The following is a 12701-nucleotide window of genomic DNA, read 5'->3' as shown; positions in this document are numbered from 1 at the left end:
AGAAAATTTTTTTTTTTTAACCCTGGCCTCAGCCTCCACCTAAGGGTACATGTGACATTCCTAGGAACACGGCTCCCTTGACAGGGCCGCCAGACTGCCTGGGTAGGCTGTTATCCTCAGGGGGCGGGGGAAGCTTTTGCAAATACTTATCCCAAAACTCAGCGCCTGATACCACAGTGTGACTTTGGAAAGATACAACCCAGAAAAGCAACAAATGCTAGAAAGAGGACGAGTATTTCTATTCCAAATTCTACTGCCAGCAAGCTAGCAAGCTTTCCACTGGAAGGCCAGACAGCTCTGTAGAACCTCTCCCACCCGGCTCTAGGATTACAGTTATCCTCTGGCCCTACCTCGAATACTGATGTCTCTGTCAGGATGAGCCCCTCACTCAGGCTGCTTGCTGGCTGCTATGGACAGTTCAGTTTGTTGTCGATCGTGGAACACACTTCATATTTACTACGTGAAAATCAACATGAATGCTATGTTCATATCAACATACGTTCATCTGGTAATTTTTGGTTTATTAAGCGTTTTAGTCTCATTGTGATCATCAGTGTAGGTACCTCGGGACACAAGGCAAAGCGGTATTTTTAAAGCATTTTTTCAGCGGAGAGGAAAGTGAGGCTCAGGAGAAAGGCCCCACAGTAAAGGTGGAGTCCCGTGTGGAATGCAGACCTCCTGATGACAGGGCTCCCGCGCTCTGCCTTCCACCTACTTCACAGGACCGGCGGCACATCTAGTAAGGCCCCCAGGGGAAGAGCCCTCCCTGAATTTATCTCCCTTGGGCTCCTCCTCCCTCATTTTCAGGAAAGATAGGATAGAGCACAGAGAGGAAATGGTCTCCAGAACAAGACTCGCAGCAACAAACTACTTAACATTTCAAGATGATGCAAATGCTGAGCGGAAAGGGAACTTTCTCCTTCCTTCCAGCTACAAGCAGAAAAGGATACTTACTGAAAGTGTGGGAGGGGCTGACACCCACTGTTAGTGCCATGGACCTACTACCCTGGTTGCCTAAATGTTCCATCATGAAAGGATTTGGACTTTGAAATATGACAAGTATGATACTGTCAACAGCTCTCTTGTAAAAAATACCAAACATTACTTCCTTAAAGCAAGTCCAGCATGACACTCAGGGAGCTAAATCTCCGACCCCGTGTGATTAAAACAGATTTTTAAAACTACTACCATATCTTGCCTCTTGTTATTTTTTTCCTTTTGGTTCTGCCCTTTCCTGGGTAGGGATGGATTTGATCTTTGTGTTAGTTTCATCTAGCCAGAAATGTGAAAGCAATTCATCTCCGTAAGATGATAGAGACAATCAGCTTTGTAGAAAAGGGTGAGAAAATCTACGATTCCACAAAATTATTTAATCTTCACTCCTCTCAAGAAGCAGGCAGAAAAGTAAAAATCCTAACCACAAAGAATTGCTAACCAAATGCATATAGGCAATGACTGGATCTCCTAAAACAAAGCAGGCATGGGTTGGAATCTCGACACAGATCTAATTAGCAGGGCAACTGAGGTGTGGACCTCTAGCGAGTGATGGTAGACTGAACCCCAACTCTGTCACCAACGAGCTATGGAAACTTGGGCAAATTTCTTAACCATTAAGGCTCAATTTTCCTCTCCTGTAAAATGGGGAGAACAATGTGAACATGAAAAAAGATAATATAGGTCAATAATTAACAGAGTTCTCAGCCCAAAGTTAACACACAGAAAATTCTACTACGTGCCCTTGTCCAGGATCTGCATGACCTGGGCGAGAGACTGCACCTCTCCAAGATTCCATTTCCTTATCTGTAAAATGAGGGTATGGAACGAATGGCTCTCTGATTGTAAATGAGAGGAAAACAAGGTAAGGAAGTGGAGTGGAGGTCGTGGAGTGGAGGTCATGCAGTCACTCATGCTTTGAAGAATGGCTCTCTCCACAAACCCTCTCTACACTGCCAAAACGCCGCCGGTCCACGCTTGGTCGGGGTCTTCACATATCTTGCAGGCAGCGTAGCTAATAAAGCTTTAGTCTGGAATGAAAAGTCCACGGGTATGGTTTTGCCCATCAGACTGGAAATATCTAAGTGGGACTGACACTCAAGTAAAAGAATGCCGAAGAGATGAGGTTAAATATTACAGGTTGCAGATACCCTAAGAAACCAACAGCAGCAATTCAAGTTAATACTACAACAGGTAGTTCGATTTGAAATTGCTCCTTTGTGTCGCCACTGTGGTCATACTGTTTTTCTGGTTCTGCTTCTCATACCCAGGATGAGCCCCACAGGCTCCTAGCTTCTCTGGATCTGAGAAGTTCAAACACCATTTACTATATAAACAGTTTGTGTTTAATACAAAAACATCAACATGAGTGGTTATGTTCATAATTGCATATGTTCATCTAGTACTTTTTGGTTTGCCAAGCATTTTAGCCGCATTTTGATCCTTAAGGATATATAAGGCCACAGCTAAAGCCATTCATCTGAAGAGACAAGGAAAAAAGACTAAACATAGCACATTGTTAAACAGATTTCCATTAGCCACAGTTTCCATTCAGTTTCGGTGTTTATTTTTTTTTCTTTTATCATGCTTTAAAATCTTTCTTCCGTTTCATTTTCAGGACTTCATCCTATCTGCTACCTCTCAGGATAAAATGCAAACAAAACCAAAAAGTTTCACATCCACCCTACTTTCATGATTACAAGTCTTGTTAATTCTCTACTTCCACCTGCTTCCTCTCACACAATAAATACACATGATGATGCTCTGACTCTGATCTTAAGTGGCTGGTTTCACTCATTCATTCAACAAATATTTATAGAGTGTCTTCAAGATATCAGACACAATTCTAGGCACGTGGTTACATCAATGAACAAAACAACATTCTATTGGAACTTCCACGCTGCTAAGTAGCAATAGTTATTATTATATATGTACATACTTATACAATGTGTTACATACAGGTGATGTGCAATGAAGAAACAGTAGTGTAGAGAATGTCTACCAGGATTGCTGATGGGGTAGCAGGAGTGATGTTAAATGGGGTGATCAGGAAGGCCTCGCTGAAAAGGTGAGAAGTGAACCAAGACTGCAGACAATGAGGGTCTTAGCCAAGAGAATACACAGAGTAGAGCATCCCAGGCAGAGACAGAGGAAAGGCCCTGGGGCAAGAGTATGTCTGATATGTTCAAGGAAGGTCCCTGAAGGAGGCCAGTGTGGTTGGAAAGAGCCAGCAAGTGAGTGAGAGAATGAGTGAGTGAGTGAGGCAGACAGATCACAAAGGGCGTTGGTGTCCACTGTAAGACTTTTACCCTGTGTGAAATAAGGAGTCACTGAAGTTTTCGAGAAGAGGAGTAATCTGTTAAGTTTTACAAAAGATCTCATTATAGCTGCTGTACTGAGAACAGAATGTAGTGGGCAAGAGTGGAAGCAGGGAGACCAGTTAGGTGGGCCATGATGATAGCTGCTTAAGTCAGAAGAGCAGCAGGAAAAGGTTTAAGAAGTGGTCAGATTCGGGATATATTCTGAAGACAGACGCATGCTTTCCTAGTAGGTTGGATATGGGATGAGGGAAATACTGGATTGTCAAGGATGACAGCTAATCTACAAAGGATAAAGTTGCTATCAGTCATTTTGAGGCCTAACTCCCCAACTGACACTAGGGTACAAGATATTACAAACATCCTGATTTATTTGGTCTCATCGAATTTTAAATTCTCTTTAGTCCATCCCCCTTCTTCTCCTCCCTCAGAAATAATCTACTCAGGGAAGTCCAGTCTGTTGCAGAGAGATGAAGTGCCTTCTCAGAGAAACTATGGCTATCTGGACATGATTGCAGTGGGAGACAGCCTACCCCAGAAGGCAACCTGAGACTAGTTAATGCTTAATGGCTAGTCAAGCAACAATGGGAAACTTCCATTGGTCATCTGCTAGCTGTATGAGTTTGAACACGTCATTTCTCCTCTCTCTGTCCCATTTCTTTGTCTTAAAGTAAGAATAATATTACCCACAGGGTTCCTGTAAGTACTAAATGAATGAATAGACGTCAAGCACTTAGAGCAGCATCTGACACAGGGTATGCAATGTATAAGGGCTGCAATTATTAGTATTATTGTTCTTAGGTGTTTTCATTATTTCACAATCTCAGAATAATTTTATGAGAAATAATACCTGGGGAGCTGATGAGTCTAATATAAATTCCAAAAATATGAATAACCTAACACTAAGGGACACTGAGTACAAAGACAGGGCAAGTTGCGGGCAGGTCTCATGGAAGCCTAACTGCCCTCTCAGTCAGTGAAATCCGGGGACAAATAGTACCCATTGTGTGTCTGGCCAGGAAAAACCTGGGTACATTCCTCATTCTCTGTGGTTTAAAGAAAATAACCTAGCCCAGAAGCCCACAAACTTTTCTGAACCTTTCCATTCTTAATTGTCTGGAATGTCTTTCAGAAAGTTGGTGCTTCAACACTTCAGCTTTGGTTATATACCACCCTTGAATCAAGAACTGAGATGTAGTGTTAAAATGTTTACTAATCATGTAACAATAATACAACTCCAAAGTTAAAATATAGATATACAGCTACATCCTATTTAACTTCTCTGTTCTCTTCTCCAGCCTCTGGCACTGAATGAATTTCTACGGAAAATGCCCCTAAACAAGAGCAGCAATTCTCAACTCTGGTTGCATTCTAGAACTATCTGGAGAGCTTGAGACACACTAATGCCAAGGCCCAGTCCTGGATTTCTGGGCTAATTGAAACCAGTGTTGAGAACTGCTGGATAGGTAAATCCTAGAAGTGTTACTTATACAACATGGGAAACAGAAAGAACATTGTTTAAATATTTCTGAGTTTAAAGTAGCATCATCATCCGAACGGGGCTCCGGGGTGAGAGGACACTACAGCCTGGATTAGAAATCCCCCTAACCTGACCTAGTCTCTTACGCTGTCCTGAACCTTCAACACAAGACTTGGTGGTCTTCCAAATGTTTTCTCGAAAGTGAATGACGACCAAATTTAGATTTTATCAAATGAAAGCACACACAATACTATTCTATTTTTCTCTGGCAAAATCCTCCTGAGCTTTACTGACAAATAGCTGATTACAATCGCTTTGTTTTTTCCCTACTATGGTCAATAACAGTATGCAGCCTGGCTCTAAGAAATGTGAACCTTCCTTCTGTTTGTATTTTTTAATCCATTATTTAAAACATAAAGCCTCTATCCATTATTACTGCACAACATAAAGGAGAAATTAGTGTCAAGTGTTTTTGCCCATCAACATTGTATAGGACTGGGTAATGGCTTCCTATAATAAACTCATTCACTCATTCATTCCTTTAAAATACAATACTTATTAAGTCTTTATTATATTCTAGACACTTCTTTCAGATAGGTGTTTGGGACCATAGTAGTGATCAAGACATACCTGGTCTTAAAATCCTTCTAGATGCCTTTAAATTAATAAATTTAAAAATAAAGTATGGCTGTAGTTCAAAGACATCTAATGAGTGGGTTAATATAATGAAAGTTTAAAATAACAACACTAGAAATGTCACGTGGAGCCCTAACTTACTAAGCACCTACTATAAGCCAGATGTATTAGTCTGTTTATATGTGATACTCATTTAATAAAGCTGCTGGTCCTAAAGAGATGACATTACCACTAAGGGGAGATTAAAGGTGGCCAACAATTGAGAAAACCCTTTCCTTCAGTAGAGTGTAAATTTGGCTTTCTACACTAGAGGGAATGCTCCATCCTAAAGTTGACAAGAATAAATTATGACCGAGTTGTCAATTCATTCATACAAGAAATTTTTTCACATTAGTCCAATCGTCTCAACTGTGAGAAGATTTCTAGGTTAAAAAAGAAAAATCAAGGTGTCATAAAAATGTGTTTCAAATTTCTTAGTGGAAAATTACAGAAACTGTATTAAGTATTGTTAGGGTCCGGAGTCAACCCCTCCTCAAGCGAACAGAAGTCACACGATAATGCAAGTCACACAGCGAGGTTTATTTCCAGCTAGCTGGGGTCCGAGTATTTGCCCGACGCAGCGGGTTTCAACAAGGACCCCAAACACACAAAGCTAGGGGTTTTTATAGCATAACATTTTAAGGCTCTCAATAATTTTCCATGCAGGAAAGATATTTACAAGACTTTTGGTCCTGTGTCCTTGCTTACATTTTTGCTGCAAGACAAGACTTTTCTCAACAGAGCTTCCTGACCTTGCAATACGTGGTGTTTATGATTAATGACTAGGTATTTTGGTCTGGGGGCTGTTCAGAAAAGGGCTTCTTGACCCTTGAGGAGGCAGTCCTGGTGCTACAGTATTTTACAGTATGATGCATAAGGTACCCTTAGTATCTGTAAGATATTAAGCCACGTAGTTTATCGATAATACAGTACTAATAAAGATGTCAATAAAATAAACATTCCTCGGTGTAGTGATCAGTCTTAACACGAGTCCGAAAGAGAAAGTCACTGCGATCAATGAGAAATTCACAGGAGTGTAATTCAGCCCCAAGCAAAACCCGGGCAACTTAACCCAAGGCCGTTTCCAAACCATTCTCACGATACTCTAAAGAAATTTTGTAACCATGCCGGTGAACCTATTTGATTCCAATCCGTCAATCACCCCATCCGCCCCCAAATCCTTTTGGTTTTGGTTTTGGTTTTAGTTTTTAAAGGGAATGCTGCTGTAGGACCGCCCAATGGGGTACATGTGTGAGTTTCCGAGGCGCTGACAGCGGCCAGCCCTGTTCTCCACCTCGAGGGAGAAACAGTGACTCCACGATGGGAATTCACTCCCGTGGTGCCAAACATCGTCCGTTCTTTCTTTCCCTTCGCCTTTTAAAGGACGAACGAGCTCACCCTTGTCGCGCCTAAGTTGGTGGGGACCAGACCGCGCCTGGAACCCCGGGCTCTGGGCCGCCCCCGCCCAGCGCTGCCCCCTAACGTCTGGTGACAACGGCTGCCAAGGGCCAGCTCCTGTCACCCGGCCGCCTGCACCTCTCCGCCCGCGGGGCCCGAGCCCGGGCCGGCACAGTCGCCGCCGGCGCCCTCGTGGGACCGGCCAGGAGGCCCCGAGCGCGCGGGTCGCGGGCCCCGGGTCCCAGAGCCGGGATCAGAGAACCGGGCAGCCCGGGGCCCGCGGACGCGGGCGGGGTGCGGGTCCCCCTCCCGGGCGCGCCGCTCACCGTCTATGTTCTCCCGGTCGCTGATGTGCTGCAGGTTGCAGCCCGTGTCCTCGCGGCTCAGGTCCGTGTCCGGCCGGTAGGACTCGAGCCGGGAGTGGGCATTCCTCCGGAGCTTGGGGCTGGACGACACGCAGCACGAGGTAGTGTTCCCCATGGTGGGCGGCCCGCCCGCGGCGGCGCTCGCCTGGCTCCCGGGGCCCGGCGCGGCGAGGAGCGGAGGCCCGCCCGCCGCCGGGGACGGACGGAAGCGTGGCCCGGCCGGTCAGCAGCGGCGGCGGCGGCGGGGCCTCGCCATGGGCCGCAGGCGGGGCGGCGACGAGCGCGCGGCGGGCGGATCCCTCGGCCTCCGCGCCGCCCTGTCCCGGCGGGCCGGTCCGCGGCGGAGGAGCGCCCGGTCCGCCGACTGCAGCCGCCGCGCCGACCTCAGCCCGCCGCGGCCATGGCGGGCGCCGCGCAGGCCGCCTCCCCGCGCTCCCCGATCGGCGCCCGGGCCCGGCGGCGGCGACGGCCTCGGCAAGAGGTTCCGGTTCAGCAGCTGAGACGCGGGTCCGCGTTAGCGATCGTGGGCCGCGGGCGGCGGGCGTGGGCGGGCGTGGGCGGGCGCGGCCCTCGGCCCGGCGCGGGGAGGCGCGGTGCGGCCCGGAGCTGGCTCGGCCCCCGCCCCGCCCCGCCCCGTCGCCGCCCCGCCCCGCCCCGTCGCCGCCCCGCCCCGTGGCCGCCCCGGCGCCGCCCCTTCCCGCTGCCCTGGAAGCAGATCGCGGCCGGGAGGGAGGCGTGGGCCCGCGCCGCGCGCGCGCGCGTGTGTGTGGGGTCGGTGCCGCGGGCGCGCCTCCTGCGGGCTCGGGGGCCGCGACCCGGTCGTGGGCGCCCCACGTCCCGATGCCCGTCCTCCCCGGCCTGACGCGGGGACGAGCGGTGCGTGGCGGCCGCGTCCCCAGGGCCGCGAGGGCGGCGTGCGGCCTGGGAGTCCCCGGGGCTGTGCCGGCCACTCCTGGGCCACAGGAATGCGGGGCCTTTTTTCTCTTCTTTCTTTTTACGCTGTTAAAAGGGACGCCGGACCTTTATTTGGGAGTTCTTCTATCTTGAGCTTTGCGGGGGACTTGACAGTGACCTCGTGTTAAGCCCAGAAATAAATCTTTAGGGTGCCCCGGGCTGTGTTCATGTCGAATTCGCTGCAGGGGTTTGAGTTCCTTGCAGGTGAATGAGAGGTGGGCAGGTCACTTAACATCAGCTGTCCTTGTTTCCTTTTAAAATGCTGTTGGGGTTGGTGCTGGGGAAGCCATCAGAACTGAGGCCGCGGACATAAGACAAAGGTAAGTGGAAGCGCCTGGCATCCCTGTCCCCGGCCCCGACCCCAGCCTTCCCCCGTCCGCTCACCTGTTGTTACCTGTCCCGGGACGAGTGCAGGTGGCAGAAGTAACCTTCCCACCCTCTTCCAAGTAGTCAGTGAAGGAGTCGTGAGGACAGACTGGGGACAACATGTTTCTGAACCGGAAAAAACTTGGTGCAACCCTCTTAGTTTTTAAAATAGGGAGAAATTGAGGCCCAGAGAATTGAAGTGCCTGCTGCAGACCTCAGCACTAGTTAGTGACCGACAGGGACTAACAGGGATGAAAAGTATGGGGAGTGATATTTATCTGGCCTCAGCAGTGTGCACATCTTGCCAAAGGCTTTATGAACGTGATTTCGTTTAATTTTTGACATCCAGCCTTTTCTTACGACTTGTGCTGCTCCTCTGCCTCTTGGTAATGTGTATACACTTATCGGGCCATATTTTTTAAAAGGTTCGCGATGGGAACTAGATTAACGCCAGTCGGGATACCGTGGCAGGTGTCCTTGGAAAAAAAAAAAAGGCAGCCAGGTGCTGATGCTGACAAGATGAGAAAGGAAATGTAAGAGGGAAGTTCTGAAGACTTACCGCTGGGAAGAGGTGGGGGGATAGCAACAAGAAAAAGTAATACTTTTTATTAATGCAGTGCGGACCCTCTTGCCTCCCAGGAAAGTTTGGGACACAACTACAAAGTCAGTGAATGTGTCTATTCAGATTTTCAGGGCTGCAATATGTGGGTAAATGGCTGAAACTTGGGAAAGGGGCTACTGTACTGTCAGTCCTGATTGCTGCTTTGTAACCCAATACTGAACCCTATGCGTATGGCATATTCACTTAGGTACATTAAATTTTGTTTCATCGTAAAATTTATAGTTAATTAATGACAGGCTTTGAAGGGCTTAAAATGGGAAAACAAACAGCACTGAAGAGACAGCATGGCTCTCATTCTTCCTGTTCTAGAGCCATCACCCGGCAGCGTTAACTGGGAATAGCATCTGGAGGCAGGGGAAGACATGACTGGAGCTCAGGGTAGTCACACACTCTTGCCAAAGGATGGGACAGTCACTGGCCTGTAGGGACTGTTCTGTGCCCTCTCCCCCGCCACCTCCCATCACACCTACCTATTGTTTGACATTCCCACTGTATTCCCTTTAGGGCTTATTCAGACTTTTGGTCAACGGGCCTGGGGAGGAAAGATAAGTGCTAAATCTTCACCAGTGATTCACCTGAGTGCCAACCACCACCCCACCACCACCACCCCTTATCCCCCCCACACACACGCGCGCTTCCAACTCCTCCAGGCAAAGATGGTTCCTGCTTGACACAGTGATACTTTAGGATAGGAACACTGTGTTGAGAAGGATTCTGAGGTCATGTTCCAGTTTAATGGGAAAATACTGCCATGAGGAAAGGAGGATGAGAACCTACCACTTAGGTGGCTCAGTTGGTTAGAGCGTGAGCTCTGGGCAATGGGGCTGCCAGTTTGATTCCCACATGGGCCAACGAGCTGCACCCTCCGCAACTAGAATGAAGTCAATGAGCTGCCGCTCAGCTCCCAGGTGGCCAGATGGCTCAGTTGGTTGGAGCGCGGGCTCTCAACCACAAGGTCGCCGGTGGAACTCCTCAACTCCCGCAAGGGAAGGTGGGCTGCAGCCCCTGCAACTAGCGCAGCAGCTAACAATGGCAACTGGAACTGGAGCTGAGCTGCACCCTCCACAACTAAGATTGAAAAGACAACAACTTGACTTGGAAAAGTCCTGGAAGTACACACTGTTCCCCAATTTAAAAAATGTCCTGGTCCCCTTCTACCCCCCCTCCAAAGAAAAGAAAGAACCTAACACTTATGCTACATATTTCCTGTCTATGAGTAAAACCTTAGTTTATAAGTAAATAATGAAGCGGCAGACAGCCATAGTCTCTGGGTATCCGGGTGCAGGCCCACTTGGAAACTGAATTATCTAACTCACCACTGAGAATTCACCAGGTGTCCCCAGGCTAAACAGCCTTAAGAAGTCCAATTCCTCTTTTGCCAAACTCTATCTTCTTTATCCCTCTTTGATCACCATGAACAGAAATAGTAAGTGTACGGGTAATCTCTGAGAACTAAGAGGTACTTTTGATTAGGCAAATTCCGGCATTTTAACAGGGTCAGGCACAGGTCAGACTGGAGAGGCTGCTGCTTCCCTCCCCGGTGTCTCCATTTCCCTTAATACAGGGTCTCCATTTTGTGAGGAACAGCAATATGCCTGCCTCAAAGACAACAGCTGGCCACATGGCTAAGTTGGGCCAACTAGATGTGAGTGGAATCTTCCAGGAAAGCTCTCTGGAGAAGCTTCCTCTTTTCTGCTTCCTGCAATGTGGACATGACAGCTGGAATTCGAGCATGCATTTTTGAATACCAGGTGACCTTGAAGATGGAAGCTATGAACTAAGATAATGTCCCCGTACTCTTCTTTTACATGAGAGAAGCTACCATGTTTCCCCGAAAATAAGACCGGGTCTTACATTAATTTGTGCTCCAAAAGACACATTAGGGCTTATGTTCAGGGGATGTCCTCCTGAAAAAACATACTAGGGCTTATTTTCCGGTTAGGTCTTACTTTTGGGGAAACACAGTACGTTTTTGTAAGTGACTGTTATTTTGAACTCCCAAGTTATATGCAGCCAAACCTAATCCTGATCTGGCCAGTATTTGATACTATTCTTTGATAGAGATTTACGTATTCATGTTGACAACTTTCACTAATTGACCCCCAGATAATAGAGACTCTGACCTAGAACTGTGGAGTGTCATGTTCACTTGGCTCCTCATAGGACAATCCAGGTTGGAACAGAAAGATGCAGTAGGCAGGCTCTGGAGCCAGGGTAGAATTTTGGTGGCAAAAGAAAGTTCTTCCAAAAGGCAGATTAGTCCCCATGGAAATTGAAAGAATTAAATGCCCGCTACACTATTTTAACATAGCATGCCTTCGGTAGTCCCCAAACTGAAGCCAAAGGTTCCTGTGAGGAGGAAACTCCATCAATCTACCCTGGTCTATATTCTCAAGATCCAGGAAATTGATTTTCCTGTTCAAATAAATTTTTCTTTTCATGACCTCACTGACTATTTGGAAAGGGGTGGGAAGGTTTTTTCTGCCGCCTTATCCTCTTCGCAGCACAGCAATAAGTCTTTCTAGTCCAGGATGGCTGGCGTTCGTGGTGTTGGTAGGGGATTTATTGGATGTCTCCCATGATCCGTACCTTCACCTACCTTTACCTTAGTTAACTGGATTCAGTTCAGACCCTGTTCCCAACATGACAAAACCCGACAGCATTTTCAAAGTAAAACGAGGATCCTTAAAGACTTGTGTTAACTTACTGTCTCTGCCTCACATTTTTAACCCCCAAGGAACTCAAAACACTCTGCAGCTATAATTCAACATTCAAATAGTCCTGGGGACCCCAGGAGCAGCCAGGCAGATCCCACTGCAGTGGGCAGGCCTGTCACTGCCAATAGTCTCTTACTGTTTTAAGAATGCCGCTCTGCCTGGCATTCAAGTCACCTTTGTCCAGCTGATCAGAACCGCTCACAACTCACTCTCACTTTACTCACGTGACCTTCCCCCCTAAAACACTCTTCCTCCTCCCCTGCCCCCAACACCAAGTTTTTAATCCTACTTACCCTTCAAGGCCCAGCACAAGCACTGGTTTTTCTCAATCCTTCATGCTGGCGATCATAAACTCACAGATGTTTTATCTAAAACCACTTATCTCTTCCTATTTTTGTTGTATTCATTTATTTTATCGTTCGTATTACACTGTAAGCTCCTAAAGGGCACTCAGGCCTCCCTCACTCCTCTCATGCTCGCCACAGGGCCTGACACCTAGGAAGCAGCCAAGGACTGTATGATACCTGAGTAAGAGGTGGGCCTATTTGAACATGCTCCTTTTTCTAGCCCCTCAGTTTTCTGGTATTTTTCCTTCCTTTATGTACAGCAAGAGAAGGACAGGGAATGAACTGGGGAGTGGAGTGGGGTGAGGTGTTAGTGATGACTGTGGAAAGTTGAGTTTTCACTGATAATTCCCTTTTATTACATGGAGAAACTTTTGAGAAAATAGTTTCCTCATTCTTTGCATTATGAAGCATTTGATATTCATAGAGATCTGCTGGCAATAAATAGCATTTGTTACCTTAATGCTTT

The 12701-nt window shown here is 47.4% G+C and overlaps 1 protein-coding gene and 1 pseudogene across 2 annotated transcripts in view; both read right to left on the bottom strand.

Annotated features, from left to right (window-relative positions):
- CCNY (cyclin Y) overlaps positions 1 to 7489 on the bottom strand; it is a 188601-nt gene extending 181112 nt beyond the window's left edge. The window contains exon 1 of the mRNA XM_081048606.1: positions 7191 to 7489. Within this exon, the coding sequence (XP_080904732.1) occupies positions 7191 to 7344 (154 nt within the window). The 5' untranslated portion in view covers positions 7345 to 7489. The remainder of the gene's footprint in view (positions 1 to 7190) is intronic.
- Positions 7490 to 7743: 254 nt separating this feature from the next.
- Positions 7744 to 12701, bottom strand: part of LOC308499076 (sorting nexin-9-like) — a 52012-nt pseudogene continuing 47054 nt past the window's right edge. Inside the window, exon 4 of the transcript in view lies at positions 7744 to 8181. The product of the transcript in view is annotated as a sorting nexin-9-like (transcript). The remainder of the gene's footprint in view (positions 8182 to 12701) is intronic.

The sequence above is a fragment of the Rhinolophus hipposideros genome (genome assembly GCF_964194185.1).
Source record: "Rhinolophus hipposideros genome assembly, chromosome: 1".
NCBI lineage: Eukaryota > Metazoa > Chordata > Mammalia > Chiroptera > Rhinolophidae > Rhinolophus > Rhinolophus hipposideros.
The sequence above is the reverse complement of the archived record's forward strand: the minus strand, read 5'-3'. Positions and strand labels throughout refer to the sequence as shown.